Below are 26,162 nucleotides of genomic sequence, written 5' to 3'. Positions count from 1 at the left end.
TTCCACTGGGAAACTGCAAAGGATGTTCTCCTCCTAAAGCCAACAGTGTTCTAGAAACCAAGGTTAAATAATGAGGTAAATAAATGGAATATGGGCTCCAGAATATAAGGAAATCTGGGCAACAATAGGCTATTTTAGTCAAACTCGTATTTTAATGACAGTGATGCTTGCAAGCAAACACCAACATTAGAAGTATTTGATTTATTTGTGTTGAGACTTCAATGTCAAAAATCAAGTCAATATTCAACAATGAAAAATCCAATAAAGGTATGTAAGGTCTTTTTTTTTGACAATGTGAGCAGTTTACCAGGATTGTCCATTGTTCCAACCGCCCACTATTCCAAAACCACTATAAACTAAAAAGCTATAAGGCATAAGGTTAGAGATGATTACGTTTTGGTATAACGCTAGAGAGGGTTACATTTATGTATAACATTAGAGATGGTTAAGTTTAGGTTTAAGGTTAGAGATGGTTAAATTTAGGTATAAGGTTGGAGATGGATAAGTGGTTTGGGTGTTGTCCAAGTCCAATGGGACATTTTTCAGACTATTGGGGTTTAGGAATAATGGACCGTTGGAACAATGGCATGGCACCCAATCTGCACACATTATACGCTGCCACATGAAGGGTATTTCAAAAGTGGTATAAGGATTCGGGGAAACAATGGGTGATGTAATAACCCTTATCTTCACACAACCTGAAATGAACTTATTGTAACTTCATTCATAGGCAGGCTAAGGCAAGTTGATTTTATAGAGCGCAATCAAAAGGTAATTGTTAAATGATATCATCTCCTAAGTATTTTTGAAAAATGACCTCTCAACAATTTCTTCTTGAAATTGTTCTCACAGGGACAGATTGTGTAGTCGTCCATCTGCCGTCCGTCTGGATGTATCATCTAAGAGAAGATGATCCAAGCAGGAGTAACACTAAACCACCAAATGTCCCTAATTGTTAAACCTGCCTCTGTTAATCGCATTGAGACGGAGAGGGATTTCCATCAAGAAGTGATCGTCTTTCCAACTAACAGGACCACCATGTTTACACTTCATGGTTTTAATTCAAAACGATAATTCTTATGCCACAATACATATCTCAGTATAATATATCAAAATACATCAAATATATAACAAACAAATGATTGTGCCTGAGATGTTAATTTTATTAAAAAAAAAAAACGTGTTAATGCTTTGGAAGTAAACTGCACCTTCCACCTCATAAAGAATCCAAGCAGTCCCGTGAATTTTTGATTTGTGTATTCAAGTAAAAAGAAAAAGAAAAACAGCAAAACATACATTTAAATAAAATCACGAATATCATCATATTGTAAGAGCATCACAAATTGAAATTGAAAAGAAAAACAATCGTTCTATTTCAGGGTTTGGCGACAGATTTTGTTAAGAAAGTATATTTTGACCCTTGAAAACCCTTGAACCCGTCAGAAAAGGTCAAGGGAATCCACGTTATTGAAATGTTTTGTTCAGAAACAGTAAAAAAGCGACCCCTTCATAAACGATCTTTTCATATGTTTATTACATAGGACATACATAAAGACATGGTAAGTGCATCTAAACTGTCTTTAAACTAAACTTTTTGACATTTCAACACTTTAAAGTGGTATTTCATAAAATCGCTGTTACCACTTTAATGGCAAAATGCTTAAAGTCTCTTAAAGAGGCTTAGAAAAGCAGCTGCATGAGGGTCTTTCCGATAAGTGACATTGATTTATACTTCCGACTCGCACACCGGATCTGAGTCGTGGCTGCGCAGAGAGCTCGGTCTGGCGTCCGGATCGTCATCGGTATCATCAGGGAGGGGCCTCGCTGGCTCCGCCCACTCACTTTTCAATCCCGAGGTGTGCGTCGCTCCTTCCCCTGTACGTCAAGTGGCTACGTTCCTCGAAGCTCGACGGTCCTTCGTCGACATGAAAAAGTAAATCGTTCATCGGAAGTAAATCGCTCATCTCTCTGTCCTTCGCCCCTTTAATCTCCTGCGTCGGACTCAAATCGCTCTCAATCGCGAAGTCCCGCGTATAAACTGGTGTCGGGCTGAGTTCTAATCCTCGATCCTCCGCAAGGAAACTCATTTTCTGGTGGACCTCCCACTGCCTCTGGCAACGAGGAGCCTCCGCTTGGATTGGGGACTGGACCGTCTTGTACGCCGCCCCCCGTCTTTGACTCACTGTTATTGCAAGAAAGCTCCTCCTGCCTCCTCTTCGTCCGCCTTTGGTCTAACTCCCCCTGGATCTCTGCAGTGATGCTCTCCCTCAGTGCTTGGTATTCACGGAGATCCTCCTGGAGTTTGCAGATCTCCTCAAAGGTGGAAGCGACCCCCACAGAGATCATTGTCTCATCCTCTTGAGTGGAGGGTGGATCCGTCAAATATGTATCCTGCACGTAACTCACCCCATGCCTTTTAACTCTGTCGGTATGAATCACGGCCTCATACCTTTCAATCTCGGCATCCAGCTCTCCGATCCTGTGGATCTGCTGGTGGATGGTGTGGTCCTGAGAGGTCACCAGGCGAACCATGGTCTCCAGCTCCTCCGCACTGGGCGTCTCCTGCAGCGCTCTCTCCTTATCCGTCTTCTGTAGGTTCCCGAAAGCCTTTCTCACAACCCGTCGCCGCTTCGCCAGTGCGAGTGGGACCACCGCGGGGGGTCCCCCTGCAAACCGCCCGGAGACCCCCTCACTGCGCACCAGACGGGCCTCTGCGCTCCGGGCTCCACCGTGGCCGGTCCAGGGTGAAGAAAAGGCCTCCTTTTGAACCAACACAAACTCCACACTGTCCCCGCGTTTGGACAAACCCAAAAGCGGGGTCTCCTCCTCCTCCCCCGGCATAGTGGATTGAAACCGATAAGCGTGCACAAGTGGAATAGTGACGCCCGTCATCAGAGTTCCCTCTGCAGTTTGGGAGTGACTGCTGCTGATGCTGAGGCTGCACATTCTGCTCAGAATAAGACTGCCCCTTGTTTTGATCACATGGCTCCAGGTCACAAAGTACCAAAAACTGCAAAGTGCAGTCCATATTATATGTTTATGAACTATATGTTATGGCCCTAACTCCTCTCAATAGAAAAAAAAACAACCAAACAAAAAACAGCCCCATGAAACGTAAAAAAACACAAAGTCACAAGTTACCATAGATTTATAGTAAAGTTGCCAGGTAATTTCTGTAATTAATCGAGTACAAGTGAGTATTCCACTTGTGCATAATTTGATATAATTTTACTGTATTTGTTCTGCTTAGAAATGCATTAAAAACCTTTCAGTTAAAAACAATACATATATATATTTATTTTTATTTTTATTTTTTAACAATACTTCATACAGTACCGTCATTATTTTCACATCACATTACTATAATTTGACAATAGTTTATTTGCAACTCTTTCGTTCCTGGAAAATCTAAAGTAACTTTTTTTTTTTTTTTACAGTGAAGGCATTGATGTTTAGCATTCTGCGTCCGAGGATAATATAGTATGATGTCATATAGAGTTCTGTAATGCTGAAAACTACTACACTTTAATTAAAAATACATTATCTTATATTGTTCCCACACACACCTATTTTAATACAGACAACACTTAAGACTCTTTTTAGGCAAACAACATATTAAATACTGTTAGCAACCACATAAATACTGTACTAGGCAAAATGTCTTCCAATAATTCAGTTATTGAGAATATTCTACTTTAAAAGGATGGACTTTTTTTAACTTTATTATTATAATTATTATAATTATAATTATTATTATTATTATTATTATTATTATTATAACCTTGATTTATACGGCACATTTTATACACAACATGGAGCTTTAAATGAATTGAAGACAATCTAATACTCCTACTAATAATAATAATGACTATAGCTGCAGGCAGCAATACACAGGTTTACAGTTTATTAATTTTAGGTACCTGTTAGTTTATTGGTTTCTGTGAAATGCATCAAAATTTACTAAATGTACAAATATCGTGAAGATATGTCCATTGTCCAGTACTTTTTTTAAATATTGTGACTGACCTTGAGGGCTGGACATGTTAGTTTTAATTATTACTTCGTTGTATTTTTTCTGTTAATAATATACAATTCAAATAAAATAAAATGAATTATTTTATAATTAAAATTCAATTTGATAGATTACTTCATTGTTATAACTTACTTTGTTGAGTGTAAGTGCTGTGCAGTCTCAGTGAAGGTGACGTGTCTCGTGTATGTCAATGACGACGTATTTACGCCGGTTTACGTATTTAAAGAGATTCACGATAGTAGTCGAATTTACCTGATTTTAGTGGTGACTTTTTTCCTTGAATTACCTTTTCAATAAGTTACGTTTCCATGAAATACGAAGAACACTGTGGTGTATTTCCGTGAGTTATTAGCGCTGCGCGGCTTCTATTTGTTCCGACGCCTCGCTGGAACTTGAACACATCACTAAGTCGTACATTCCGATGGACTCGATTCGACGTGGCTGCAAGTTTTTGTGGACTACTTTTGATTTGTATATTTCATGAATGCGGCGCAGTAACGGGGACCATGGAGATAAAATATAAATCAAACAGATCCACAGAGATCTACCAGGTAAGAAGGTATATAAATATAAACGTAAACGCATGGTTTGTAATGTCGAACCATTTATTATTAGGGATCCAGTCCTACGGGCTGGACCCCTAAATAATAATAATAATAATAACAAAGAAAGAAGCAAAATGCACTCAATGATATGAATAAATATACTAAATTTTAATTTTGGATTATCAATTTAGACCGAGACATACAGTAGAAGGATCTTTATTCTGATATTCTGAGCCCTCTGTGGGTGAGGTCCAGAACTATAATGCTGTGAAGCAACATGTGTTTACACCATGACAACAAAGCATGCAGTGCCACCTGCTGGTTATGAGCTGTCTGTGCAGGTCACTGTTCGGCTGACTGAGTACACACAACAAACAAGCTGTAAACTCATATTTTAAGAGTGACGATAAAAAAAAAGAAAACAACATTTTCCAGATTTATTTAACTTCAATATTGTATACATACAAATGATCTAGAAAGCTACAAAATATCTATCATCGAGAAGGCATCATCATAATGTTACAGAGCAAAAACAAGACCATAGTATAAGAACACAAACATTTTCTTTTTCCTCTCCCTTGCTCCCATAATTAACTTCCATCCTTGATATGAAAGTATATCACAATTTTGTACCAAGAAAAAGCTAAGATATATATATATATAGATTTTTTTTTTTTTACAAAGCACCTTTTTTTTTTTACAAAAAAATCTGCACACAAAAGTGTCTTAATGATACTATCTGAGCTATATGAAGATAACTTTAAAGCCAACATCTCAAAATGATAATGAAACAAAAAGGTATACCAGTACCTACATTTAGACAAAATTACAAATAACAAGAGCTAAACCGCTGATTTGATTGTGTCATTACTCCTCAACCCCGACGTGTCTGTGTCGTGTTTGTTGGCTCCAGACGTTTTGGTTCCCGTGTTCCGGGGGTCGTACAGCCCGCTGCCTGAGGGTCCACATGACAGGTCCAGCAGCAGCATCATTATCGTCCTATTGAGCTCGCAATATACAGACAATGCCATCACACAACCAAATACAATGATATACAAGTACAATAGGAAAACAGGAACATCTCACTAAGTAATCAATAAATGTGAACGGTTACACAGGGTAAACATAACACCAAAAAAAAACAAAAAAACAAAAAACCCCCAGCCCATTAGAACTCCACAGCGTCCATAGGACTGTAGCAAAATACTTGATATAATATAATGAGTGAGCAAACGTGGTCTGCATTCACCAGGGAAACAATTCCTCCACAAATATTTAGAAATTCTTAAATTTGGATACGTGTAGGTGGTCACAGTGAAAGAAGCAGTAAATATGTGACATCTGTGGCTTATTCTGTTCATTACTATTACACATTAAGGGGGGCAACACATTTGACTTTCAGTTTTTTTTCCAAAACTACGTCTGAAGTTTTGGAAAAAATTTTAAGGCCAGTGGATTTTATTTTCTAGCTTTCATTGTGTATATGTATATATATATATATGTGCGACATATATATATATATATATATATATATATATATATATATATATATATATATATATTCCTATACACACACATACACACACACACACACACACACACACTGTATATTTTCATGGATATTGGGCTGGTAGATGAGTATAGTGTAAATTAATTACCATGGGATCCCTGCATTACCTACAGTACCTCCTGATCCTAATCTGTAAACACTGACAGTGATAATTTAAGGAGCAATACCAATCTAAAGTATTGTGTGGTTTTCACACCGTATGAATATCTAGCAATTTCCAAAAAGCCACCAAAACCCTTGAAACATAAAAAATAAATTAACTGCAAGTGTTTGCAAAGCATCTATGTTTGTTATCGGACTCCAATCAGAAAAAACTTTGCACTTTGACCTTAAAAAAAAAAAAAAAAAAAAAAAAAAAAGAATCTCACATTAAGGTTTTTCACTTTAAATAAATCAGTTCTGAAAACAATGCAATAAATCACTGACAAATCTCGTCGTTGCGTGTTCCTATAGCGTGTATATTTTGTTCCGTCGATTATAAACCTTTTGAAAAAGGCAATGTGGTGATTGCTTCCACTTCTGTCTCGGTTTGTCATTTGGTTGAGCAACATCTCATCCATAACTTTGCTGAACTTTTTTTATTTTTTTTTTTTTATTTTTTTTTTTTCTCAAGAAGCTGGAAATCTGAACCCGAAAGGCACTTCCTTGCTACGGCGCAGGACATGACGCAAGACGGACTGTTTCTCTGTGGTTTTTTTTTTTGTTGTTTTTTTTGTTTTTTTGGTCTTTCTACATCAAGGAAAGGCAAAGTCAGTTCTTGCGTGTGGGTACACTCTTAGAAAAAGGTTGTAAATTAGCACTTTCTAGGTTTAAACCCTTCGACAGATTGAGAGGGAACCACCTGAAAACCCTTATTTTTTTAAGAATGCATCGCTTAAAGGTAACTCGTTACGTCTCACAGACCATACTGCTGGGTGATTTGTGTATTTTTTTTGACCATTCCATCATCCACACAAAATGATTGATATACTTTAAAACAAAAAGTACAGGTGACGTCACGATATACTCTAAGGCACTGTACACATACTTTACTTTGGCAGGTTGTTTTGTGACGATGCAAACACGTTGACAGTCTTCCAGCAAAGAGAGAGAGAGAGAGATCACAGCTTTAGTGGCGTCTTTTGGAGTTGACACAGTTGAGAAACATGTTTAAGGCTCGGAAACGGGCGTAGGCCACGAAAACAAGAGGGCGGCGCGCGAGAGAGAGAGAGAGAGCGAGAGAGAGAGAGAGAGAGCGAGAGAGAGAGAGAGAGAGAGAGAGGGAGAGAGAGAGAGAGCGAGAGAGAGAGAGAGAGAGAGAGAGGGAGAGAGAGAGAGAGCGAGAGAGAGAGCGGGGAAAGGCAGTGATGCTCTGGCTCTAACTCCACTGCGACGGCCAGAGGAGGGAGGGAAGAAGAAATAAAATGTCGTTTGGGAAAAAGATTGAAAACGCATCTTTCAGACGCAACGCGACAGATCTATCGTCCAATATTAAGAGGATTCTTGATTAAAAAAAAAACCCCACAGCTTGTCCAACAAAGTGCAATAGAGTCCAATCAGAGTAATTTGAGTAGTGCTTTTTCATATATTTACATATTGGTTTTTTGTGACTGTGAAATTGCCAGACAGCTGATTTCCATGACTTGTTATGGAGAAACACGTTTTTTCGAGATCAAGAAAGAGATGCAGGTGAAGTTGTTTGAGTTTCTAGACTTTTCACAGTGCTTTATTTTTTTTTTTTTTTTTTTTTTTACTGTTTCTCGCGCGTAAGACATGGAGTGCTTCAAGGGGGAAAGGTAACTTCCCAAAAAGTTAAAAGTGTTTTAGAAATAGCGTTAACTTCCTAATTAATAATGTCCACTGTTCCTACTGATCCTTGTTTTCTAGTTGTTGTGTCTTTGGAACGTCTATCAGCTGTGGGTGTTTGCGTATCTACAGTTTGTATGATTACAAGTGAACAACCAGACGTACGAAAACACACCTGCTCACAATAAATACACCGCGTCGTCCCACGGGAGGGAGAAAAAAAAAAGAAAAGGTAAAAAAAAAAAGGACCCATTTTTTTTTTTACCTTAGTGGACACAACATTTTCTGTTAATTAAATGAATCTCAACCAGCAAATCCGTGTGGATTGATTGACTCAACAACACATCAAAACGAGGAATTACTCGGTGAATCTGTACCACAATTCACAGCCGCAGTCCAAAAACAACAAAACATCAAAACGAAGAAAAGGATTGAAAAAAGATTGAAAATAAAATAATAATAATAAAACAAAAAGCAAGTGTGACATTTAAGTTGGAGGCACTGCCACTCATCTTGGGGTGGATAGAGTCTGTGAAGGGGCGTGGCGTCACTCCTTCACCAGTCTGTAGATGTGGTGCTGGGCGCCGTGCTCGCTGTTCGACACCTCAAACACGCACGCCATGCACAGCAGCGTCTCCTGCGTGTCCCGGTTCGTCACCACCTGGGAAAACAAACGCCACAAGAGGCCGAAGCATCAGGACGCGACACACTGGGACAAGCAGTGTACACTGACGCAAAGAGAAGGGCTTCGTAAAAGTACGGCTGTAAGAGCCCAGACAGTGACCCATTTAAAACAAAACAATAAAAGACAGAAACTGAATGTTCTGTTTATTTTAAAGCATAATATGTTCCTTAGAGCTGTCATAATTATTACATAATTATAAATATGTCAATAAATATAATTATTTGAGCGGACCACCATCCTTTAGCATGGTCCTTGAGATTCCACATATCAAACGTTTCCATCCAAATTTAAGTGGAATTATAAGCCAGTGTCAGAAATGCTGCAAAAAATAAGATGTGAATGAGGTGCATTCCCATCAGCTGGGTTCAGGGGGGAAAAAAAATCGTGCAAAAATTCAAAAGTTTGGGACAACAGAATAAGAACAGAGACCTGGACGCGCTGCGATAAGCAATGACATTGTCTTCTTCCTTCATCTTGAGGCACTATCGTAGTCTAAGTATGTTTATAACAGTGCCATAATACACGTCTAGCAATTACAGAAGAGACATTCATTGACATTAAAAACTGGAATATAAGGGTTGTTCATTTCCCTCAACCCGGCTGATAAAACACGACAACATTTTATTTATTGCAGGCATTTATAACATTGGTTTAAAATTCCAGTTTGGACGAAAGCACGATTGTGGAAGCTTAATGATTATCCAAAAATGATCGCGGTCGGCTCAAACACTTGCGATCGGGTGATTATGTAAGAGCTACGACAGCTCCAAGAACATAGAGAATAGAATATATGTTCGTCTTTGTACAAGCAGGATCCAACTAAATATGTCCTTTGCATTTGACCCACCCACTCCCGTCGGTGCCTTGGTCGGGGGCACCGACGGTAGTATTAACCCCGCACATACATGTCTTTTGATGTTACGCATGAAAGAAATGGGACATTGTGCCCCCGTTCCTCTGTCTTTTGCTTTCCCGTCAGCGGAGAATAAGACCCTGACACCGCCCTTGACAGCTCATAGCGAGGGTTCCCGCCCCCGTCCTCCTCCTCGGTTCCTGGCCCCTCTCTTTGCAGATAATGAGGCTCTTCATCCTGCGTTCCCCTTCTTCAGGAATGCTAGGAATGTTAGGAATGCTAGGAATACAGCAACCCCCCCCCTCCACACACACACACACACACACACACACACACACACACACACACACACACACACACACACACACACACACACACACACACACACACACACACACACACACACACACAGAAACACACACAGCCCTCCTTCCCTCCATCATCTTTTTGAAAGCAGGAACCTCCACAGCCCCACAAACACACCCCGAAGAGCAAGATGGAGGGAGGGTCCTTGCCGCTCAAAATAAATAAATAGAGGTATAAGCGAGCTGTGGGTACCAGGAGGATGGTGAAGTTCTCCAACACGCTGTTCATCATGTATTTCTCCGGCAGGTGCTTCAGCTTGTGGATGAAGTTGATCATGTACTCGCACATCGGGGACCGGCTGATCCTGTAGACAAAGCGTCCGTTCTCGAACCGAGCGTATTCCGTCTACAGAGAGAGAGAGAGAGAATGGATCAAACGATTGTCGGGGAACGACATTTCTTCGGTTAAGATTTCTTCCCTTAATGTCAGAACGGGGACGGGTGCGGGGTCTCTACCTCCACTTTCTCCACCACCTGCTTGCCGAAGGAGCAGACCTTGGTGGAGCAGGTAATGGTCATGTTCTCCGAGCTCTCGTACTGACTTGTCACGCCGTAGAAAGCGCCCGCGTCGTCCTGGATGTTGCAGTTTAAGTCTGCCTGTGGACCAGAAAACCAAAAATTGGTTTATTATAAATATATATATATATATATATATACACACATACATATACACACACATATATTCATCCATACATATATATCCACACACATACATTCATACACATATATATACACACACATATATATACATATATACACACACATATATATACACACACACATACAAATACATATATATATATATATATATATATATACACACATATATATGCATACACACACACCCACAACACACACACACACACACACACACACACACACACACACACACACACACACACACACACACACACATATATATATATATACACACACACACACACACACGTACTCCTCACTTAACAACCAACCTGTTTAACGACCGTACAGACTTACTGTAGGACCATCTCTCTGACCAGTCTGTATTGTACAATACCGCGACGTCTCAGCATCAAGCGTCTCATCGTGCATCACCCTTTATAAACTATATACACTATATATACACTATATACACTATATACACTATATACAATATATACACTATGTATACTATATACACTATGTATACTATATACACTATATACACTAAATATACTATATATACTATATACACTGTATACATCTCATCTCATCACTGTTCAGTCTCGTTCCCACAATCTGTCAGTATTCACTACACTAGCGTTGGCAATGGCCACGCCCCCTTTACCGTGAAATAACACGAGTCCTCGCTTATCAACCAATTCACTTAACGACCTGGTCCTAGGAACGGAACTCAGTCGTTAAGTGAGGAGTACCTGTATATATATATATACACACATACACATAAATATATACACGTATACACACACACACACACACACACACACACACATTTAATTTTTAATAATAAAAAACAAAAGAATGTCCTTTCTTTTTTCCATTCATTCATACAGCCCGTGGAATTACACTGCACATCTAGCATCACACTGCCCTCTAGTGGAAAAACTGATATAGTGCCTAAAATGTGTTGCCAAACTGTTGAACACATTATTCAAATTCATATGATGGAAAAAATGTCTGGAATAGAGAATCTGAAGATTTTATAGAAACATATTATGGTTTCCCAAAAGGGAACCCATAAACCCAAAAAACACATTATTGCAAATGATCAATGCAAATGAAAAGGAACTTATAATTGGGTAACTTTGAAGAATAGATGTCAAATGAAACTCAAAATTAATTATTAGCTTGTGAATGATTGTATGAGTGTATGATTACAAGGTGTTCCAGGGGAATGTTCAAATACCCAATGATGCATTTGAATACATACACATCTACGTATTAAAGGGAACAGGTTTCTAAAGAGGATTGTACTAAGTTTTATAAAAGCTGATTCATGTTTTTTTTTTTGCCCCTGGAAAGGGCCTTGTGTCCAGCGGGCGACCTCTCTAAATCCCCAAAATTCTATTCATCGCAGTTACAAAAAGAGCAGAGATCTTTCTAAATCATTCTCCTTCATTAAGCAAAGCAGTTTTCCTTTCATTATTGTGCAGATTCTGCCTTTCATTTGAAATTTAGATTGGTCGGTCACTTGAAAAGAAATTTCAGGGGGGGACTTGGTCCAAGTGCATATGGGTCCACTTTGTTGACTGCCGCTAGTTAGCATTTTGCATGAGGGGAGAAAATACATCCGATGCTTAAACAGCCATTAGGAGTGCAACCAGGTCAGCCTTTTGTTTTCAGATATTAGACTGAATTAGAGACGGCTTTGATCATGAGCTCTCCTGCTATGCAAGTCCAAATACAGATCTTCTGTTTACACTCTGATTACATCCATTCACTTAAGAAGGAGCTGAATACATCATTAGGGCTCTGCTGCAAAATGTTTACTGATGTACCGTCACAACTGGACAAAAGCCTATAAGATATTAGAGCCAATGACCCATTTATTATGTAACCCATGTTCAAAAACATTGTTTTTTGCTGTTTTAAATGTGTTATTTCAAACTGTAAAGTGATTTTTTTTTAATTAAAGGTCTTTATGAATGTCTCACAATTGTCTCGGGTTTGTTTGCCGATATTTTCATGCAATGATTATACAGTCATTTTAAATGTATTTCACAGCAACATGAGCCTCACCCAGAATTTTATGAGGAAGAAGGAATTCTGGGGCCCTTTGCCAAACAGCTCCTTGAGTCCTCCTTTCTTCTCAGGGAATTTGTCATAAATCTGACGAATGTCCACGGACTCGAGCAGTGCATCGCTGTAGGAGTGGTTCGTCTGCCCAATGTGCACAAAGAGGTGCTTGTTGTACTGAAAAAAATACAGAACAAACTTTGAACAACAATTTTCACGTTCAATAATAACAACCAAACATGAGTCCTGTTCGAATGCATTTCGATTAAAAAATTGGTTAAAATGGCACAAACCCTCGTACCTATACGATTAAGTGCTCAATATCGTTCATGTGGGATTTATTTGCTAAGACACACACACACACACACACACACACACACACACACACACACACCATACACACACACACACACCATACCACGGCAATCACAGCTTAATATTTGGAGTTTGGAAAGTACCTAAAAATACAAAATACAAATAAAAGGTTGTGGACGCTTAAACAAGTTGTGGCTAGAACCGGGTCTCCAAAATTGAACTTTGATGAATGGATGCAATCTAAATTCTTGATCTTATGGATATCTGACGAGGTATTTGTAAAGCCGGCTACTCCGTCTATCTGACAACATTTAACATCTATCGTCCTGTTTAACACTCATCACTCAAGTACGTTCCTGTGATTCTACGAGGGTTATTTCCAACATCAACATGGGATCCGTTCGTTTAAAAGAGGCTTTTTTAGCCGGCGGGCGTGGTTCACGAGAATGCAACAATTCCAAATATTCCGCCCAACACAATATTAATGCCTGCTGTCACGTCATGGGGGAAAAAATATCTCAATAAACCGAATGCAAACCTTGACAAATCGTTCCCATTTATTAAAGCAAGCGGTAAAAAAAAAAAAAAAGAAAAGAAAAAAAAAAAAGGTGCGGCATTGCGTTCTGGCGGCGGTGAAATAAGCTCGTAGCACGGCTCAGGCCCGGCAGAGGCTGGGAAGCTGTGTGTAAATCTCGAAAGGGGACTGAATGATGACGTGCAATAAAGGGAAATAAATAATTTGGTTGTTTCTCTGTGGCTCCGTTACCGAGTCGGGGTCTCTCTGCTGCTCCAGGAAGGCGGAGAATTCCACCAGTCGCAGTTTGGAGGTTCCGATGGAGCGGCCCTGCCACGCCGGCACTGTGGGAGCTTGGGCTGCCGAGGGCTCGTAACCTGCACGCACACGCACGCACGCACACACGCACATACGCACACACACGCACACACACACACACACACACACACACCATGATCATTGCTGTGAGTAGAGGTTTGTTATTAATATGTCATGACACTGGATGTACTGTACATGAGCATCTTATGGTTTTTGTTTCTCTATATTTCTCCTGCCACGGCGGCGGCAGTCTATACTTGATTCCTGATCCAAGATTTTTGCAACTTTTTAATGATATTAAATTATAAACTATATATGTTACTATAATATGTTATCATAAACAAACGTTACTAGAAAACAGCTTTGACAGGCTTCAGAGTTTGGACCTTTGCATTAGGCGTGTTGCTTTATGGGAAACATAGTCCAAATGCAAAGCCACAGCATCGCTCCTTGGAGAGGTGGCGCTCTCGTTTTATCAACACATTTCAATTATTAAAAGAGAAGCTGGCATTTGGTACAGGTAAATGCAAAGAAAACGAAGAAAACATAGAGACCCAAAAAGAGCACGATGAGCTTGAAACGGTAAACTATTGTAGTTAGTTTAACTAGTTTAGAAGAATGACAGCAACCAGATCCATGTCATCAACACGTGAGTTAAAATATCAGGTTATGCTTTAGAATGTTAAATTCTCCTTCACACACTAATTCAAATATGTGTCAGTCAATGAAGAAATGTCAGCAGTGATGAAAATTTTCTGACCGAAAAGTGGCTTTATTGGCCAACAAATATTTAAATTGCAAGTTAAGACAGTGTGCAAATCTCAAACTCTGGAAATGGGATTTCCTCAATCAATACACAGCAGCTGGACTGGAACTACTAACATTGAGAAAAAGAAGGGCACTATCTTTGAGTGTATATGATAAAGTCTCACTTGAAATGGCTGTTGTGACGGCTGGTTGGATGGGATATCCCTGTTGGGCGAAAGGCTTGATGCTGAAACAGAAAAATAAGAAAATTGGCAGAGATTGTTGAACAGACTTATTATGTGCGAAGAGAAAAGCTGATTCTCCGACTCAAGTTGTTTTTCCTCACTTACTCTTGCGAAGATCCGGGCTGACCCGTGGATATCATGCCCTGCCAAAACTGGAGAATTAGATAAGTCAATAAACAGCAAGGATCAAATGACAATAAGATCCAATAACACACAAAGCCCTTTGGTACGGCTGTATATCACCACGAGTCAAAAAAAAACAAAAAAAAAAAAAAACACAACAAAAAACAAACAAAAACAGGCTCTCTATCAGCAGCACTTTGGATCAAAGTGTTTTATCTCGACTTCCATTCCTTCTGCGGCCGCTCTTATCAGATGGGAGCGGTGGTGCAGGGCTGTGCTGTGTAATGGGATTTGGCGGTGGTGCCGGGGTGGTCGGGCCCCCGTGGCTCTCCCCCTCCAGGGTGAGGCCAGGGTGAGATGAGATGGATGGATGAATGGATGGTTGGATGGTTGGATGGATGGATGAATGGAAGGATGGATGGTTGGAATGATGGATGGATGGATGGATGAATGGAAGGATGGATGGTTGGAATGATGGATGGATGGATGGATGAATGGATGGATGGATGGTTGGATTGGCGGATGGATGTTTTGGAGGATGGATGAATGGATGGTTGGTTGGTTGGACGGATGGTTGGTTGGTTGGGTGGGTGGTTGGATGGATGGGTTGTTGGATGGGTTGGGTATTTGGATGAGTGGATGGGTGGTTGGATGGATGGATGGAGGATGGATGGGTGATTGGATGGATGGATATATGGAGGGTTGGATGGATGGGCAAATGGGTGTTTGGATGGATGGGTGGATGGATGGTTGGTTGGATGAATGGATGGGTGGATGGGTGGGTAGATGGCTGGTCCTCTTACCCCTGCTCCGGGGAAGGCTGGGCGTGGGATGCCCGGCAGCCCCAGCTTGTTGTGAATGGCCGTGGCAGAGACGATCTGCGCGGAGGACATGGCGGCCATGCTCTGGAGGGCTTTGTCCTTCACGGTCTGGTCCTTAAACAACAACGACAAAAGCCTCAGCATTCAGCGCGAGAACAGAGGGGGAGCGGCGATAAACACACTCTGAGGGACACGCACAAAGCCACGGCGACCTCTCTCCCACAATAGTAAACAGCGAGCAGGTAAAAAGGCCGACCGCCACAGCCATTTAAGCGTACTTTTCGAAGGGAGGAATGTGCCAAACAATGGCAATAAAATTCCCCGTGGTACAATGGCGAGGGCTGGTATGCACTTTAAAAAGTTTGTTTGTTGTTTAATCCACCGCCGAAGATGCTTCTTGGCAGAAAGGAATGGCGACGTTCTCCCGCCTCTTCCAGGTCCATCCCATTCCTTTTTCCGATATCTCATTCAGAGAAGCCGCTTCGATCAAGGTTTTGTTCATCTGCGGGATGGCGTCTAAACATCATGCCGAGAATTTTGCTGAAGTGAAAGCGAAGGACAGACGTCTCACTTGGTTAAAGAGGCTTTTTTAATTTTTTTATTTTTTTGCAGCCCTTAGCTGCTCGCTTTTATCCTTGGATGAGAGGTCTTAAATTAAAAGGCTGCATGCGGGCAACCGCCAGTTGTTAATATTGTTAAACTTTCAACGTGAACCTTTCAAGCGAATGGTCTTTTTAAAGACAAACTATAAACTGCTGCGACGCAAATTAAAGGTCGCTCAAAACCACAGACGTTGGGACCACAGTCCTTCATTAATATCCATGTTCTGAATGCAGCAGGAACATCCCTGCAGGCAGAAGCTGCAGGTAAACATGCGGGCAAGAGCTTTTTCTGCAGAAAAATTAGCTTATTAACATGAAACACGGGGATGCTGACAAAGTGCAAAAGGAACCACACCACCACCAACACCAACACCACCACCAACACCACCAACACCAACACCAACACTATGGCAGAAGCTTAACTAGCGGTTGGGTCAAGCAGAGCTAGGACAGCAAAACAAATACTTACCATACTCGTAACCTAGATTAAAAAAACAACAACAAACAAACAAGGATTGATTGTAAACATCTTTTGCAATCCCTCTGTTGAGACTTCAGAGAATGCTGACAGGCTAACGCTAACAGGAATGCTAACTAACAGGAATGCTAACTAACGGGAATGCTAACAGTCCAACACTACAGGAATGCTTACAGTTTAATAGTTGGCGCTGTACTGCAACAACATGACCACAGATATATTAACACACATCTTATACAGCAACATGTCATCCTGTATAGTTACCACAAGGATTATCATGTTTAACAAACACAGATTTCACACATATCACTTGAGAGCCGCGACAGTAAACCGACAGTAGATTTACTGCCCTGATATCCCCGTAAAACAACGGCTACAGTCACATCTCCAGTCCAATGTACTGTACAATTGCAAAGAATCTTTCCCCCTGAAATAATCGCAAAAAATAATCTCCAGCATCGGAGACGTGAACCGACATGACGGTTATTGTTTTGCACTCAGAACGTGGCGGGGCGGAGGCGGCGGCGCGTCTTCATCAATGGCCCTTAAAAGAAAAGGCAGCGCGCGCCCGGGCTCCTCCGCGCCGCACTGCTCTAATTTGCCTCCGATGAGAATAGACAGAGATCCGCACAAAAGACGCCTGTTTCCACTCTGACAGTCGCCCGCGCCCCCCGAAAGATCAGGCATTCATGGCGAGCTGCCTGGCCGACGCTATCTGGCTCCCCTCACACACACGCACGCACACACACACACACACACACACACGCACATATAAACACACACACAAACTAATGAGAGGGCCATTAATCTCTGCCGAATTCGAGGGGCGGGGAGAAAAAGTGTGGAAGTCAACAGGAACAGTCGCCGCCGACAACTCAAAATGTCCCATGGTCGAGGAAATGGTTAGAATACAATCCTTGTTTTTCTTTTAAAGGCCACTTGAATATCAGGTCAACGCATTTCAAGATGTCTTCCTTCACAATGGAGTGCGGAGCACTTGATAAGTGTTATTTTCATTTTTTATTTTTTTGCAAGTGTTTCACGGATTGGATGAACCCGAAATGGGCTCGGGCGCCACGGACGGAGAGCGGAGGGGGCCGAGCCGCCTGTCTCCCGGCCCCGTGGAAGGGGCGGGGCAGGGTGGTCCCGGTCTTTACAGTTGAAACGTAAAGCTGTTGGACGAGGCGCGGCCCTGCCTGGGAAGAGATGTAAGTGATGCTCTCAGCTCTCAGCCTCTCACCAGCAGCCAGTGCCCCTTGCCAGCATGCCCCGCCCCCCCCCCCCCCCCCCCCAAAAAAACCCACACCCCGTGTCCGGTGTCACGCCCGTATCTCCGTCAGGCCGAGCGCCAAACTGTACGGATTGGCACCATTTGCTTTGAGATGGGTTTTTTTTTTTAATTTTTCAAATGTATGTTGACTGAATTTTTTCTTAAATAAGAATATTGTTCATTTCATCATTTATCCATTTATTTTTAAATGTAGTTAAATTTTTTTTTTTTTTTTACGCTTTTAATTTGATAAAAAAAAATGTAACATGATTTTTCTGTAGTCGTTAATTATTAGTAATGATAATTATTATTTAATCAAACAGTGTTATTAACAGTGCTAATTAAGTTAACATCGCCCAGCCAACGTTGATCTCAAAGCCAAGGTGCTTGAAATTCATTTGGAGAAATGCTACGGCACGAGCAAGACGATGGGAGCGAGCGAGGGTTAAGGAAAGAGGGGATCGGTGGATGGGATGGAGGGAGGGAGGAAGGAAGGGGGTTAGAAATTCTAAACAGAGCACACGATAAAGAGGAAAACAGGAATATTTGGGTTAGTCGGGGGTGTGTGGGGGGTGGGGGTTGGGGGGTGTTTGGGGAGCGGCAGCCATTCACTCCGTCACCCTGGGAAACAGGAAGTAGTCAGTAGAGGCACAGGCAGAACCACCCCACAAGCCCAGAAGCAGAAAAGCGCATACCTTCAGCTTGGAATGAAACTCACGAGATTTCCTTCTGGCAAGAACCTGAATGTGACTAGACACCTGTGGGGTCGGGGAGGGGAGGAAAACAAAGGGACAGCCTGTAACCATGGCAACGGAAAGCCCCCCTGCAACCGGCCAGAGCCAGACGTACCTTAATGGCCGCTTGGATTTCTCGAACTTTCTTTCTTGCTAAGACCTGTATGTGACTAGACACCTCCATTAAATAAAAATAAAGAAGGGAGGAAAAAAATAAAATAAAAAGGAAAGAAAAGAAAAGGAGGGGGGAAAGGGGGTGGGAGGGGGGGGGGACAACAAGAAAACCAAAAAAAAAAAAAAAAAAAAAAGTGGATTACGAATGTCTTTGTTAAAAAAATAAATAAAACAAAAAAATAAAAAGAAAAGATAATCACACTCGAGGGAGATAAGCCGCGCGTCGGCAGCGTCTCTCCAGCAAACAGCCGCAGCCAATAAAGTGTTTCGCCGCCTGTCGCGGCCACTAAGTGAGGTGATTAAGGAGGATGCAGGCGGCACAGATGGGATCCGCTGTGCGAGGAATCAGTCGCGCGCTACCCTGATATTCGGAGGCGTTTGCACGGGTTCACCGGCAAAATTCGACGAAAGGTCAAGACTGCACGCCATCATTTCATTCCGCGCCCCCGGTGCGAAATGCCCAGGGCCGCGAATTGGGGTTTTTAGGGATGGACGGCGCAAGTTCGATCCGGCGCGTGACACCGCGGTGGCGCGGTGTGATGGGAGTTCCCATTTAAACCATCGGGGATTTAAATCGGGCAATCGGGAAAATGCAGTTGCCGATCAATTGTCATGCGAATAATTGCAATCAACAATGTAATGTGTCCTTTTTTGTTCATTTGATGTCGCTATCGAACAACACATGTTATCAGACCATCGCAGAAGAGAAACCGATTGACATTGGACATTGGAACATAAAAAAAATAAAAACATAAACATAAAAAACTGATGGAAACGCACCTACAGTAATGAGTTTAATTTGTTGCGTCGTTTCTAACACAGTTTGTTTTTACCGGCCTTATATATTTGTTTGTTAAAATTTGATCTTTTTACACCCGCCATTCATAAAGCACATAAAAAGTTAAAACACATAATAATGACACACAGGCTTTGTTCCATATAACGTACATATTTTATTGCTGGGATTTAAGTTTGTTGCCCCTGCTGGAAAGGACAAGAACTGCACAGCTGCAGGGCTTTACGTGCCGTGGAGGAGTCCATTTAGTTCGACCCCATGGCGGGGGAGGGTTTCTTTTGTATTTACTTTAACAATCATCTCTTTTTATAGATTAATGTTTAGCATTTATTTTGCACTTATTTAAACATGGACACTTGTGTTATTTAGTCCCTTGTTTTATAATATTTAGAGTTAAATCATTTTTGTTTCCGATATTTATGTATGTCCCTATATATGTTCCCTCCTGTTTCATTTGGTCAGGTCCGTTTGGTGTGTCCAGTTGTCTTTACGTTAACCCCTGTTTCGGTTCGTTTGACCTCATTTTTAGCGTTATCATACTTAAGTTAAATTTTTTTAAGTTTCCCCCTGCACTTGTTTTGGAAACCATCCTAAGTTGATTATATTTTTTTGACCAATACATCCAAATTATGGCCTCAATCTCCCTGCAACTCCTGTGTCTGACGGAACAGTCCCTCACACATTGGCTCAAAATCCCCGATTTTACGATTTCATGAAAAGATCGAAATAACTGAGACGGTTTTATCTATAGGCAACGATAAAAAATATATAATAAAATAAAATCCACACTTTATGTGTTTATAAACACAATCAGGCCTAAACTTAACATGAATATATGACAAATACTATGTTTAAGGCTTTTTTTTTTTAAACGCTACCATACCAGGTATGGCCGTCTGAGCAGCGCACTCTGTGCGTCCGTCCGCTCAGAGCAGACACAGAGTTACAGTAAAACAAGCCACATGGCCGCTCTGGTCCAGACTGATCCATTCACCTGCAGCGATCGAAGGTCTGCGCCGACGCAGTGTTTCATCACTGTCCTGAGAGCTGAGTCGTCGTGTGAGGAGTGAGAAGCTGAAGAGGACCGGAAACTCAGTGGTCCTCACACCGTCACTTTATCACCATAACGACTACTAGGTGCAGGACAATTCCTTTTTCCTATTCCATATTTTGTTGTTTATCATTAGGTTTAGTGTATATTTTCGTGTTTTATTGTGTACAGTCAACTATCAAGGTTTCATTGTATATTTCCACATTTGCCATCTATTGCCATTTTCTTCATTTATTTTTTATTCCACTGCTTTATTATTATTATTATTATTATCTATTTTCTAGGAAAGCTGTTACAGACACTGCAATTTCTTACAGGGATTAATAAAGTATATATCTATCTGTCATCATATCAATCTATATGAATGCGAAAATGTGTACGCCTAATTTCGTTTTATACTGTACTGCTTTGTCTTTTATGTGTTTTACATGTTTTATGTTGTGTGTTAATTAACATTTTCTTCCAATTTCTTGGCCCGGGTCTTGCTTGTGAAAGAGATTCTGAATCTCATTGGGACTAACCTGGTAAAATAAAGACAAAAAAAAATCTAAAAATACACGTATTTGTAAATTTAAACGATTTCTATGTTGATTTTATATGATTTCGTAGTGTTTTTCTCTTCTTTTTTGAACCCACAAATTGAATTTAGACAGCGCAAATTAATTTGATCAAATTTGTAGATTGCAGATTGTCTCGGGCAGAGCTGTAAATATCTCCCATTTTAACGGATCATGAAAATAATAATAATAACATAATAATAACACGCAACACTGTGCCTCCAGTGACTTCCATAGACGCAGGCTAAAAAAAAACCGGACTACACCGAACTGAACCGAACTAAACTGAACTGGAATGAACTGAACTGCAGCTGGAGTGGCGAGCGGCGGCTGGCAATTTGGGTGTTTCCAGAGGACGTGCGCACCAGGGGATTCACTCTGGATTGCTGACTTACAGCGCAGTACAAAAAGAGAAAAAAAAAAGAAAAAAAAAGAAGAAAAGATCCTCGTCGCCGCTCTACGAGTGTGATCAGCGACAGCCCGGCGCTCTATTTGTGCCTCCACCTGCTCGCAGATGAAAAGCCTCCGCCCGAGGAAAGTGCGCTACCTCAATTCATCCGCCTGAAAGAATCTGGTTTTCCATCCTTGTTCTTTCAACGCCTTTCAATTCTGTTTTTCTGTGTGTATGCAACTGTCATTTATGGTTGAGAGTAACGGCAAAATGTGACATTTTAAGTGGAAAGGTAGTGACTGATAAAAGGTTACATGTTGGGGGGTGGAATCAATGGATTATAAAGCAAATTAAATGCTTTATAAATATGTCTGCTTTAAATTAATTATGATCAAACATTTTGCCGTCGCGTCACAGCACGTTTTAAATATCTATGACACATTGGTTTGATCGCAGTTATTCGTGAATATCTGTTTATGCAAGACTTTTTGAACCTCTTACTGGCGACATGCAGTGATTCGTCTTATGGCTCGACACTCACTGACAGCGGGTGTGTGCTTGCGTGCGCGTGTGTGTGCTTGCATGTGTGTGTGTGTGCTTGCGTGCGTGCGCATGTGTGAGCGTGCTTGCATGCGTGCGCATGTGTGAGCGTGTGTGTGTGTGTGTTTTGGGATTTCTTTCTGTTCTGCAGCAGCAGGGTGTAAGCCGCGTCGCTTAAAATTCATTCCATGCCAATTCTTCCAAACTTTTGGGTCTTACCTGTTTCCGAGTCCTCGTCTTGCCGGTCCGGAGCTTGATGTATCTGGCTATGAGTTCATTTCGTCCTGGAAAAAAAAAATAAAAAAAGGAAAACAAAAATATATATTACATTTAAAATAGTCAAGTTAGACGATTCCTCTCTGGTTTTCCAAGCCATTCCTCAGGGGAACCGACATCATATATGCAGCAAGAGAAGCTTCAGCATATCCTCCCCCGTCGTATCGTTCACTTTTTCGGGGATATGTTCCACTCTAGAGGCTTGATGGGAGTGCAAACGATGACCCAACATCACCAATTGGTTGAGAGGTGACAAAACAGAGGTGAGAGGTGGCAACACTGTTCTCTAAAGTGTTAAACTGTCTCTAAACTGTTGACTGTTAAACTCTCATTTGACCGTCTTTATTTGACAAATTAGTCTTTTGGGCGGATCGTTTTGGGCGGGTCGTCTGGTAATCAGACGGTTCCCGGTTCCATCTCCGGCTCCTCCCCGGCAGCGTGCAGTTTGTGTGAATGTGAGGCATGTACTGTAAAGCGCTTTGAGTGGTCGCAAGATTGGAAAAGCTCTACATAAGATGCAGTCCGTTTACCATTTATTTATGTATTCTACGTCATCAAACCTAATGGCACCTCCCACAAGAGGTGGGCCCACAAGATTTGTCCGTAGAAAACTCAATTTCAGCTCAATTCTCCTGGAATACACGTTCAGAGGGATGTCTTTAGTATCACTGTTGATGCAATTTCAACACTTGGTTTCAAGAGGAATCTTATAATATGCAAATTTTTATCTGATCCAGAGTGATAAACCGTGTTTAATCATGATACATCATGTTTGTTGAGGAAATTATGAATTCTGAAATAATACATTTGGATCTGACTTATTAACAACATAGAATTGGTAGGAATGCATGAGTATCTGTTAATATTTCATTTGTCATATTTTGTGTGATTTACCTAAAAACACAACTCTCAAATCACAACCCTCCCGCCCCCACTTTTCAATCACCCACCCCACCCTCCTTTCACCCACTCACTCTCACACATTAACACAATGTGTGCAATAATATACTTGCAATAACACTAGTATTACACTGTAAATACTGTAATAATCTAGTTCGGACATAGTAAAATTCACATTTAGAATTTATACCCTATATACCCATAACAATAATTTATTTATCCTGTGCATAATTTTTCATTTTGTCTATCTGAATATTTCTGAATTGATTGTTTTATCTATTTGTATATATTTGACAATTAAATGTATATTTTTATTATTTTTACATTATTATTTTAATTATAATTGTATTATTTTTTTTATAAAATTGTTTTATTCTATTTTATGTTATTATTATTTTTATCATTTTTTAAATTCTTTTGTTAAGCTTTTTTGACAATTGTGCTTTAATTTTGGATTATTCTAATATAAAGGTACAGAACCTACAGAACTTCTCTGGTAATAAAAAAAAGCCACTTTTTAGAATTAGAAAAAGAACAAACAGACTGTGTTTAGAGCTCGTATGTGGTGTGTTTGTGACCCCATTCGCCAGTTTGTAAACCTCCCCCACGTCTGCCACTGGCCCAAACATCACATTGTCGGCTGCTTGGCAGATATCAACTTTCTGTTGTTATTCATTTTCTTACTTTTTTTTTTTAAGAAGAAGAATCTTTAATTGTCACACAGAACACCACACTACAACATATGCACACACACACACACACACACACACACACACACGCACATGCTTTGGATGGTGGCCGGTGAAATGAGGCCTCTGCATTTAACCCATCCTGACTTGTCCTTCCTATGGAGGGGCAGCCAGGAGCAGTGGGCAGCATTCGTGGACGCGCCCGGGGACCTGGTGACGAGTGTCCATCGCTGGTCAAAAGTAGTGAATAATCTGTATTCAGTCTATGGGTGATGACACGACCAGTGATTTCCTTTCCTTTTCTGAAGTTTTTCCTTCGTTTGTACATATACTGTGGCCTCAGTGATTATCTATGGATTTTCTTTGCATTAATTATCATCATTATAAAGAGAAAAATGTCTTAGATTATAACTGATGGTGCAATAAGAACACAAGTGAGAGAGTTTAGCGGTAGAAGAGTGATACAGGTGTGATACAGGTTTGTATCACATGAAATTGATTTTCGAGCCTGACCGAGTGACCAGGTTGAGAGGTCAAAGGTCAGGCTCATAAAATTGTGGGAAAGTTGTTAATGGGTACAGGTGTCCTTTGATCCTAATTGAGAGGTCAAAGGTCAGGCTCATAAAATTTTGGGACAGTCGTTATTGGACTTTGAATGGGTTTTTCAGGCCGACAATGCACCTCCCATGTGTTGTTTAAATGTGTCTCCGGGGCGCCACCCCCACCCACGTGATGAGGGGCCCCACCCACATGCAAATGCCAATGTCGTACGACATTGACAGTCAGAGAAGACTGAGGAAATGTCTGAGCGCGAGTGGACCCTATCTGACGAGCGCTACAACGCCAGGGGATCAAATTGTCCGGTCCGATTCAGCTCGGGGTCGTCGAGCCATGTGACTTTGTACTTATCTGGTGGAACGACCAGCACCGCGCTACTGATCCGGATGAACGAAAATTATTACTGCGCTTTTCATCCTGGAGCAAGGAGTTTATAACTCACTCAACGGTGTTTTTCTCTGTCAGGCCCTACCCGAAACCCTCCATTGATGTGGCATGCATCGATGGTCCGAGGGCAATTTCTGATCGACTGTTCCAGTTCTTTCAGCTATTTGCTCATCGGTTACTGCGTGAACACTCGTCAGCTGCTTCAAGGAGGCCCACGCCCGAGGCACATTATGGAAAAAGGGACCTTTTTCCCAATCAAGCTGCCGCTTTAATCGTAGGATGCTGACTTTTTTTATCAAACACTCCAGTATACTGTATTTAGCTCTTACGACGTCCTCGACATGAAATTTGAAGCTCGGCGACCGATGCAGGAGAGGAAAGATACCGTCAAGTTCTCAAATGCTGTGTCTGAGGTCTGAGGTCAGTTCCCGACGGTTTTATTTTTAATTCTACTGTGAAAGCTGTGATTACACCCCGTCATGAGCTGATCCGAAATGTCTATGAAGTGTTGGGTGCTTTTTGGGGGTATATTCTCCCTTTCAACATTCTATTAAGTCTCTCGACAACGGACGCTTTAATCGCTCCCTGTCGCAAAATGTGTAATGTTATGCTTCTTTAACAGATGACCTAATGCCTTGTTGAAAAATGCTTTGCCCTCATCCGTCTGCAGTTTGAGAAGAATCCCGCTTTCCGCAAAAATGGATCGAAACGCCCTGGTCACCCGCCCCCCCGTCGTGTTTTTCAAAGCCTTGCATAGGCTTTTTTTTTTTGGGAAAAAATGTCTATGAGCCTTCGCAGGTATTTTAATCTGTTGCATGTCAGACAGATCGGCCTGGAACCGAAACATAGTCTGAGGTGAAAACACTTTTCGCGGCGGTTTGTGTAAAGCGTAAGCATCCTGCTCCGCCAGCCGATCCCTCACCTCACCCCCTTCAACCTTTCCCCGTTTCATCTTCCACCGCCTCCTGTAACTTGTCTTAACCCCGCGAAAGATCCGGGTCGGTTGGGATTTTAAAAAGCCTTCCTTACCAAACAGACATGGTGTGAAACGATACGCTCACCTCTCACACTAACGTTTATGTAGTTGTATTGATGTGTATCAACCATCAATCACGACACTACATC

At 41.3% G+C, this 26,162-nt stretch overlaps 1 protein-coding gene across 5 annotated transcripts in view; it reads right to left on the bottom strand.

The window, feature by feature from the left end:
- Window positions 1-4,776: 4,776 nt before the first annotated feature.
- tead1b (TEA domain family member 1b) overlaps window positions 4,777-26,162 on the bottom strand; it is a 49,942-nt gene continuing 28,556 nt past the window's right edge. The window contains exons 4-15 of one of the 5 annotated variants that reach the window (XM_079997657.1): window positions 22,447-22,511; window positions 18,834-18,896; window positions 18,680-18,742; window positions 16,706-16,717; window positions 15,617-15,748; window positions 14,796-14,842; window positions 14,631-14,692; window positions 13,633-13,757; window positions 12,555-12,728; window positions 10,293-10,433; window positions 10,030-10,182; window positions 4,777-8,594 (exon numbers count right to left, since the gene is read on the bottom strand). In XM_079997657.1, coding sequence (XP_079853783.1) covers window positions 8,481-8,594; window positions 10,030-10,182; window positions 10,293-10,433; window positions 12,555-12,728; window positions 13,633-13,757; window positions 14,631-14,692; window positions 14,796-14,842; window positions 15,617-15,748; window positions 16,706-16,717; window positions 18,680-18,742; window positions 18,834-18,896; window positions 22,447-22,511 — 1,151 coding nt within the window. In that variant the 3' untranslated portion in view covers window positions 4,777-8,480. Of the gene's footprint in view, window positions 8,595-10,029; window positions 10,183-10,292; window positions 10,434-12,554; window positions 12,729-13,632; window positions 13,758-14,630; window positions 14,693-14,795; window positions 14,843-15,616; window positions 15,749-16,705; window positions 16,718-18,679; window positions 18,897-22,446; window positions 22,512-26,162 lie in introns of all 5 variants that reach the window. The other 4 variants (XM_079997658.1, XM_079997659.1, XM_079997661.1 and 1 more) reach the window with 4 other exon arrangements.

Source organism: Zeus faber (genome assembly GCF_960531495.2).
Source record: "Zeus faber genome assembly, chromosome: 3".
NCBI classification, from domain to species: Eukaryota; Metazoa; Chordata; class Actinopteri; order Zeiformes; family Zeidae; genus Zeus; species Zeus faber.
The sequence above is the reverse complement of the archived record's forward strand: the minus strand, read 5'-3'. Positions and strand labels throughout refer to the sequence as shown.